Below are 10,140 nucleotides of genomic sequence, written 5' to 3' on the forward strand. Positions count from 1 at the left end.
ATAAGGTGTCATAACCCCTACCCGTAACCAGGGGTGAGGTCAATTACATTTTCAAATATCCATGTTCAACTACAATTACAGTGACCAGCATTTTTTTTCCCAATTACAATTTTATTAGAATTCATTTTTTATCCTCAGAAAGTCAATTATAATTGCATTTTCACTTACTAAAATGCAATTAATTACAAATAAATAACCTCATGAAAGTTAACCTTCCTCTTGTGTTAGCATCTCTTATGATAACGGTTGTAAAATACACTAAAAACAACTATCATCTCATTTATTTCCTAATCAATGAATATATAGATTTTAATGTTTTTAGTGTGGGCGTCTGAGCTTTTTCTGTGCGAGTATACCCCTTGATTTCAATTGGGTTTTTTTAAATGGTCAAATGTGGAAAAGTTTGATAAGAAACATATTTTAATAATTGTTAACTGTGTAGAACTGTAACATGGTTCCCTAGTTTTGTGTCAATGATAATGTACCATTTTCATAAAACTTCCATGGCAATTAGAAAGTAAATTATCTAAACTCAATTACAATTTAATTACGATTACAACAGCGACACATTTTTTTTTAAATTTTCATTGACAAACATAATTGCAATTAATTAACAATTCACCAACAGTTCACAGTTAACAGTTCACAAAGTCAAAGTCCTCGTGTGTATTACACAATTACAATTACAATTGACCCCAACCCTGCCCCTAACACCACTAGATCCCTCCACCTAACCCAAAAAATGCCAACATAGCTCCAATAGGTGTCGTATATTAGCGAACAACACTTAATGACAGCCTTCATGATATCTTATTCATGCTAATGACAGACAATGACAGCGTAATGTCAGCCTTATATATAAAACTTCATGTAAAGTGTTACCGATATAATAAAAAAGTCAATGTATACATAAATGTTCACTCATAGTAGTAAAAAAGAGATCTTTATTAAAACAACTAAAGGAGCATGATCCTTAAAACGAGTCCACGTCTGGAGATGTGCCACACATTTTATATTTTCTTAACTTGAAAAAAAAAAACATTAAAGCACCATGTAAATCAATTCACCCCTGGCTATTTTTTGTATAGTGACACCAGCTGATTTACTGATAGTGTGTTGTCCTTTATCTGAGTCCTGATCTCCACTTTGTGTTTGAAGGCGAACACAAGCGCTCTGACGGTGCGTCTGTACGCTCCGCTCACCAGCCTCGAGCTCTGGTGAAAGACTTCTCTCTCGATGTTTTCGATCAGACCGCATTCCTCCTGTGGACCAGAGAGGAAGTGCAAATGTTAAGAACCAATCAGACGGAAGAGTACGTTTTGGTAAAAGATAGAGAGGTAAAAAAATGAGAAGTCGACCGATATGGGATTTTCAAAGGTCGATGCAGATACCGATTTTATTTTATTTTAAATTTCAGCCGACGGCCGATATACTTTTTTCTAAAGCACATTGATTATGAAAGACAATTGAAACACTCATATGATATGAATGTATACATTAGAAACTAAATTAAATACACCAATAGAACTCTTAACATTTATTGAACTTTAAATAATACCCGTACACAACCAAGTAATACAAAAATCCTTATCCTATTATATCCTTAGTAGGAATATGTGATCAGGCACTATTATATTATATCCATATCCTATTATATTGGCTTTTTATTTGTAAGCCTATTGGCTTCCACCTCTCCCATGCACATGCTAATATTATTATTACTTTTTTTTTTGTTGAATATTTTTATTTTTTATTATTTTTATGTTCTTTCTTTTTCCTTTAATGGCTACTCTAAATTGCTAAAAAAAACTAAATAAACAAAATAAATAAATTAAATTAAATTAAATTAAATTAAATTAAATTAAATTAAATTAAATTAAATTAAATTAAATTAAATTAAATTAAATTAAATCAGCCGATGGCCGATATTGAAAAAAGTCCATATATCAGCCTCTAAAAATAATAAAAGCTTTTACTTTTTACACTGAAACAAAAGATTTTTTCCCACCTTGACCTGCAGGGCTTCAGACATTAGTCTCCTGGCGTTGTTCCTCAGTCCTTCAGACTGTTTGTCAGAGCGCACTTCAATAGCCGGCTTATTGGAATTCTCCTCGATGAACGTCCTCCAGTCTGTGTACACCTTTGATGCCAGTGCACTCACGTCAGGGTCCAGATGCTTACGGGTTCTGTTGACAGTCTGACCTTCGAGGAGAGGCGTTTTTTAAATAGCATCAGTCCGACTGCTGCGTTGTCATGCTGCAGTTTAAAACGGAGCCCAAACACAAATGGGCTTCAGAACTAGTTGTTGTTAGTTTAAATAGATTAGACCAGAAGTTTCAAACTCATTGTAGTTTGAGGAACTTTATAAGACCATGTTTGATTGTAAATACAATGGGGCAAAAAAGTATTTGACAGCCACTGATTGTACAAGTTGTCCCCCTTAAAAAGATGAGAGGTCTGTTATTTTCACCATAGGTACACGTCAAGTGTGAGAGACAGAATATGAAAACAAAATCCAGGAAATCACATTGTATGAATTTTTAAGAATTTATTTGTAAATTCTTGTGTAAAATAAAAAGTATTTGGCACCTACAAACAAGCAAGAATTCTGGCGAAACAAAAAAGGAAATAAATAACAATTTCAACATAACTAGTATTATGTTTATTTACGATATCAATAAGTCACAGACATCAGCACTTCCTGGATATTAAAGTCAAAATATGTTAAATTTGGTTTTAATGTAATTTGAAGGAATTTCACGAGATTATCTGCAAGAAATGCTTGGGTTTGAGAATAAATGTAAAGTTTTTGCAGCAATTTGGAATTTAAAGTTCCTACAAACATGTAATGATAATCCACTTTGTGAATTTAGAAGGACTGAGATATCTTAAATTTATGATTCAGGCTTTCTCTGTCTTGTCTTCTTACTTAATATATCACATTTATTTCTACATTATTTTGAGTTTAAAGGAGATTAAAAAAATACACAATTTATATTATTACAAGTAATATTTAACAACATGACCCAGAAACTGCTGATCAGCTGTCATACTTGGTCAGTGTAGGTGGTTAGGGTTAAGCCCTATTCGCACAGGATTAGTTTTACCTAGGGACCACATGCGATTTGTAATAAGTGCGGAGAATGTCTGTGAAGTTAATCCCATGCGAATCGGCCATGTCAGTAATTTGTAAAGTCAAAATTCCCCCGCAAATTACCTGCTATATTTTGCTGAACTCCGAGGTCCTGTGATAATACTAATCCAATGCGAAAAGGCATCTCTGTGATTTGGACAGAAATGGGCAGGATCTGAACCCGTGCACCCTTTGTTCTTTGAGTTTTCTGGTCCTGCTCATGTTTTCATTCAGTCTGTGGATGTTTTAGCTCGTAAAAAGCTGCTCACGCTTATGTTTTGTTTTGCGGCGTTACGGTCTAAATAGTATCCAGAAAAACTGGTGACTGACTATCAACTGTGACGCTGGTGTGAGGAAGATGTTAGAACTTCTACCATTTGACACTTTTGCAAAAACAATTACAGTAAAATGTTTATTTTGCGCGTCATAAATACCGCTAACAGCAGCCGTCAACACACACGGAAGTTGATCATAAGAAATAAGGAGCACCAGTAGATTCATTACACCACCTCTGGTTCCACATATAATGTGCATATTTTATGTAACATCCATTTTTTGATTTTGATTTATTAATGTATAAATAACGTTTCAATTCACCAGTAATGTCACTTATGCGTTGCTTCTTTTTATGTCCGGACCGGGAGCAAAAGTCCATCCAGTCACCAGTTTATCTGGATTCTAATTGGACCGTAACACTGTTTGGTAAAGTTGGCAGATAATCACAGATTCGGACTTCCAGCATCAATAAGTCTTTAACGAAACGTCATCAACACACAAATTACACCTCTGCCATCGGAGTGAGGTAGAAAACATGACACAAGATCATTTTTTATCAAACGCAGCAGAATCGGTCGTTCTGTGTGGTTAAATTAAAACATGAAGCACTCGTCCTAGTTTCCCTGTAAATATCACACAAACAGAATCAGATTTCATTTTAAAATCGCTGTTTGTTTAGTTTTCCTGTTTCTGGTTTTAAATGAATAAAACAAAACAAAAAAAATCTGTTTTTTGTATTTTTTTGATTTGGTTTTAAAACAAAATAACCAAAGAACGAAGGGTACACGGATTGATCCGATGCGTTATTACGCGTTGTTTTGTTTCCGGGTCGCATGCTTATTTACTCTTGGCGAATGTTGCGCAATACGCAGCGTGTCGACATCATATCCGGGAGATGTCCGTAATTTTCAGCAAAATCTCAGGCTTCTGTTATCCCGTGCGAATGCGGTGGGGGTCATTTATTTATTACATGTGGTTTCTAGGTAAAACTAATCCTGTGCCAATAGTGCTTTACTCCAAGTATGAGTCTCTGAATGTTTGTGCAAATTATGCCTAAAAACACACTACAGGATAAATAAAGTGTTTTTTAAATCAGGCTAGGAGACAAACAGTGGACCTGGTTCAAGGTGCAAAGACAAGTTCTCTTATCTTGTTCAGCTAAAGTTCAGTAATGAAGGAAAAACATTGACTTAAAGTTGAACATCATACACTTTAGGTCCTCATTTCTGTGACTGAATATCTCACACGTCACTAGATTCTCTGGATATTTCATTTAATAGAAACACCAGGATCTGAAAACCATGTCCGACCTACTTGATATTAAACAACTGACTATACCCTGGTTCAATAATTAATGAACATCAATATCGTTCATAAACACATGAAGTATTATAATCATTTTTGTGCCTGCTAAAACATAAGCATGCATTGCTAGCTGTGATTCAATTGGTAATCAGATCTGATTTATCGACCAACCTAAAGTAAAAAGGTGCAACGATTTTCATTTGCTCATGGATCTAAGCGGGAAAAACTCCTTGCTGTACCTATTTTTGTGGACTTGAGCACCTCTCGGGATGGGATCTTCTTGCTCAGCTCCGTCAGGGCACTCAACATGTTGTCTTTGCTCTGACCAGGCAGCTCCAGCATGGACTTGTAGCGCATGATGTCCTCAATCACCACCACCCTCTGTAACACAATGATACACAACTCGTGAAGAACAACTCTACAAACTGGTTCAGAGAAAGCTGTCATAACTGCAGCTCTAGTGCGCTGCATAAGATATGATCGATCAGAAGTGGTAAACTGGTGACAGGATCAAAGGGAAATAAAAAGCTGACCCATGTGACCAGAAGTCAATAATTCCAAAACTCATTTTTTCATATTTTCAGCTGTGAACTGGGACCATAGTGAGCCCTAAGCACAGACCTGCTTCAGTAGCTGCAGTGCACTTGATAACACTGACTTAAGCTCTTTGTACAACTTCAACATGGAGCATCATCAAGTAGATCATTCAGATCTGAAGCATCTCACTGTAAAGCCCATCCAGGACTCAAAGGATCTGTTAATGACATCTTTATTCTGGTGTCTTTGTTAAAGATACTGAACTTTAGAGTTTTTAGCTACCTGAATCAACATGATCTGGATGAGTGAAAACCTTCACAGATACACTAACATCCTACTGATGATCTTAACAGGTGGTGTCCGTGCACTGGTGGGTCTATGGCTTCAGTTTCACTGGTGAAAAGAAGATCTAGATCAAAAATGGGCAACTTTTATGACAGTGGGGACCACAAAAAAATGTGATTGTCTGATCCTAGGGCCACATTATCAAACTTAATGTCAACATTTTAAATAATAATAACCAATCTGAGCATTATTCAGGAATGAACAACAATGTTTGTATTTCTGTCTTTTTGTGTGCATTTTTCTGTGATTTTTTGTTTATTGTGGTAGTTTATTGATTTTTTAATGTCTTTTTTCCCCAGATATTTCTGTAGTGTTGTGTATTTTGTTATCTTTTGTGTATTTTTTTGTAATTTTTTATGTTTTAGGAGTGATTTTTGTGTATTTCCAGTTATTGTTTTGACAACTGTAATTGTTGTGAAATTTTTGTAGTCATTTTGGGGATCGTTTGGTGTGTTTTTGCTGTTGTTTTTTTTAGAGGTGTCCCGATCCGATATTGGTCCGATATCAGCCAGAAAACGAATATCGGATTTTATCGGACTGCATCTAAAATCACAGATATAAGCTCCACGATCAAAATTTTCCGTTCCAGCGCTTCTATCCATAGGTGACTGTGGTTCACACTCCAACAAAGTAACCTACTGTTGCTGACTATTGTTCTCTGTTTGAGTAACATCACTTGATCAAGCCTTTTCTAACATTCCACACTACAAAATAAGTGATAAAAGTATGTATGATTCGTGCTGATATCGTATCGAATCAACATCATATCGGGCGAAACGCAAGGCTGCAATATCGGTATCATATCGGAAATGGAAAAAGTTGCATTGGGACATCCCTAGTTTTTTTGTACGTTTATGTTGGAGGCCACACAAAATCAGACCAGGTGCCCATGTCTGATCCATCATATAAAAGACAAACAGTGATGAGTGATACACAGTGCTTTAATCTGTTATAGATCATAAATAAATAGCTTCATTCATCCAGTCACTCTTTGCTTACCCGTAATGACTCGATGGTAGTTTGTCGGTAATTCTTCTCTTGGCTCTTGGACTTTGGAAGCGTTTCACCTTTAGCCAGTCTCACAACAAACTTGTCCATTTCCAACAGAGTGTTGCCCTTAATGTTCGTTATTTTGGTGTTCAGTCAAATATATTTAACCAAATTAAATGAAAACATACAATAAAAATCACCGTAAACCAATTGCCGTTTAGGATGTACGAAAGCTTGCCCTGGACTGTGCTTCAATGTGGGACGGTACTTTAATAATGTACCCGACCAACCACACTTAAAAACAATGTATTTGGTGAAAATAAGTTATTCCACTATAGTATTTGACTTTTAGCTTAAATAGCCCATTCTAGGTGAGTCTAACATCGTGTGGTTTTATTGCTAAACTTGCGCTATGCGTATTTTGTGTTTACTTCCGACTCCGTTACCGGAAGTGACGGACACAAAACCGGAAACGGAAAAATATCATAAATTAAGCTGGAAACACTTTTTATTGAAACACCTTAAAGCAGCGGAACAAGTGGAGGATTGTTGATAGCTTTTAGTTTTCGAGTTACCTTTTTTCTTGAAAGCAAATTATCTTTCATCTGTTAAGATGTTTCATTTTCATGCCATGCAACATAACTTTGTAGAATAATATTTGTCAAACGTGCTGTATAAGCTATCAATAAACAGTTACTATGAGCATAAAATATGAATGGAAATCATTCTACTCTTTCTTTTTCAATATTTCTATTATTTATTATAATATAAACAGAACATTGCAATAATGGAAAGAAAAATCAACTGAATGTCTAAAATTATTATCCAAACCTAATACAGTAAAACCTATTGGCAACATTTCATAATTATTATTATTTATTTGTCCCCAGTGATTATATCTTTTTTTATTCTCAAGTCTTCATTTCTTTGGCTTTTCTCTTTAAATGTTAAATCTACTCAATTTCCATTATTAGCAAGCATCTTAATGAAGCTTCACACAATGTGTAATCTTGAATGTAAATGTATATCACAATCAAAGTATCTTGTGACTAATACATACAACTACAGTCAACCATTAGTTCACTTCAGTGGAACAAACACAGTGAAGATTAATGTTTCCTTTTGCTTTAACACACGTAAATCATGTATTTGTCTCATATTTTCGACAATTGACTGATTGATACTGAGAATTATTATTCATTTCACGCTATGTCTGTTTACCTTAATGAAAACCTAATGTCATAAATGTAAAAGTAAAGTAACCTAAATCCTGATAATAACGTAATTGTATTTCTTTAATGGTTTATTTACTTTATCAGTTTAAAGGTGCAGTCTGCAACTCTTATAAAAGTGACTTTTTGACATATTTGCTAAAGCTGTCACTCTGTAAGGACAGCTTTACATCAAACTAGTAGTTCGTGTGAACAAAACAGACTCATTGAGTCCCCCCTGCTGCTACTGCAGCCTTTGGCATATTGCCAGAATGCACTGGGACCGAGCAAAAAGAACCAGTCAGAGTCAGGATTGTGTTTGATAAGCTGTCTGACAGCTGTTGCTCACAGACCCCGCCCCTTTCCCGGGCTGTAGCGCTGTCTTTTTTCCAGTGTATGGTCTGGAGGACTAGAACATGGAATTGGTGACTTTTCTGCTTGAAAGGTAATTACTGCTGCTTGATTTACATTATGATTGATTTGTAATTGTTACACTAGAACTCTGTAGTGCATGTGTTGTTCATGTGTGCGCAGCAGCCTTGTGTTGTTGCTGCTGCTGAGGTGTGTGCACATAGAAAGAGAGAAGCGTTGCAGTAATGTGTTTTTAACAGAGCATGTTATATTACTGTGATAGTGCTGTCTGGCTAACGTTAGCTTGTTAGCTCCTCTGAGGGAGGGACTTTGGAAAGTTTGGATGCAGGGCAAGAGAGCAGCGGGGGGGTGGGGGGGGGGGTCTGAAAGTCACGGACTCCACCTTTAATCGATTGATTTAATTTGTAGATTTTCCACCAGTTTTTTCATACTTTTTCACATTCTGTCCTTGTGGGTTACTGTTGCGCGATGTGAGCCAGCCCCATCTTTGTTTACATTTGTTTACCCTTTGAGTAGGCCATATGTGTACCACAGGCATGTTTTTTTTTTTTTGCACTATGATCTGGTGCTAAGGGAGGAGTTTATTATTTAATTCACATTTACTCACATTTAGCTCATTTTTCATTCATTGTGAAAAATGTGTAAACATAAAAGTTAAATATAAATGGTAAATCTAAATGTTAAATCAAAATGATAAATCTAAACCTAAGGGCCTGTACTACGAATCTGGATTCCCTCTTATCGCAGTAATTTACGGGATTTATTCAGTGTGTCCTGTACTACGATGCTTCCTTCCGTGCTAAATCACCATGGTAACTTAGGGTGAACACCTAATCTGGGCTGGACCAGTTTTAGTGCTGGAAAAGATCTGAGCTTATACTAAAGTCCCGCCTCCTAACCAATCAGTTCTCTTGTAAAATGAGCCGCCCATTGTTAGAAGATCCTGGTTGGTGCAGATCTGACAGCTGCGTTTAGGAAAGAAATATTTAATAATGGATAAATGCAATTTTTTCGTTTACCGTTGACTTCCTTTCGGAAAAGATTTACATCTGATGGACTGATCTACAGTCAGCTATAGATGAAGGAATGATCCGTCCGTATCATGGACCGGCACTCTACCCAGGAATGAGGCATCCTGATCATTCATTCTTTCATTCCTACACTACGTCCTATAGTGACACTGACAGCAGGAACAAACAATGTGCTCTCATCCCAGTGTGTGAGTGATAAATAGGATTAAGTGAATAAAACATGTGTGCGCTGTAATAAAGTGAAACTGATCAAAGCGCTGTTCATTTATCATCCCATGGATTAATATTGGATAATCTCACACTTTTACACATTAACAGTGTCAGCAGCTTCATCCCTGTGTTCCTTAGTTCCTGCTTTTTCTGCAGCAACACTGTTGTTTTTGTTCTGAATTATGGATTTTAATTCTTCACATCTTTAAAGAATTGTTCATCAATTGTAAAATAAATTGCTCTACACAGTGTCTATGTGTTTGTGATTGGTCTGACACTGTAATCTCCACCCCTGTCACAGGAGCGTGCATGCAGCCTCTCTGAAATCACCTGGGTTAAATTAGCACGTTTATATTGGGCTTCATAGTCCAGCTTCTGTCTGACGGAGAATGTTAAGTTGGGTGAATCCCGCGAATGGAGATAAATCCAGGCTTCACTTTGTAGTACAGGGCCTAAATGTTAAATCTAAATCTGAATGTTTAATGGGTTGCAGAGTTTAAAGACAAATGTTTAGAAATTATACAAGGTTGGCTGGTCAATGCCTGTCAAAATTTATTATTATTATTAATAATAATAATAATAATAATAATAATAATAATAATAATAATAATAATAATAATAATAATAATGACAAAAAGTAAATAAATACAAAATAAATGTAATAAATATTGTACATGTACCAGATATAATAATACATTTGATTAATGATTGCCAATAGATAATGATCCTG

General features: G+C 35.7%; 1 protein-coding gene across 1 annotated transcript; it reads right to left on the reverse strand.

Moving 5' to 3' along the window:
• Nucleotides 1-1,027: 1,027 nt before the first annotated feature.
• tceanc2 (transcription elongation factor A (SII) N-terminal and central domain containing 2) lies at nt 1,028-7,022 on the reverse strand. Its single transcript, XM_028473176.1, has 4 exons — nt 6,596-7,022; nt 4,954-5,095; nt 2,009-2,202; nt 1,028-1,262 (listed from the first exon to the last, which is right to left on the reverse strand). Exons 1-4 carry the CDS (start codon nt 6,692-6,694, stop codon nt 1,074-1,076), a joined length of 624 nt encoding a protein of 207 aa, XP_028328977.1. The 5' UTR covers nt 6,695-7,022; the 3' UTR covers nt 1,028-1,073.
• Nucleotides 7,023-10,140: the final 3,118 nt, after the last annotated feature.

Source organism: Gouania willdenowi, chromosome 17, assembly GCF_900634775.1.
Source record: "Gouania willdenowi chromosome 17, fGouWil2.1, whole genome shotgun sequence".
NCBI lineage: Eukaryota > Metazoa > Chordata > Actinopteri > Blenniiformes > Gobiesocidae > Gouania > Gouania willdenowi.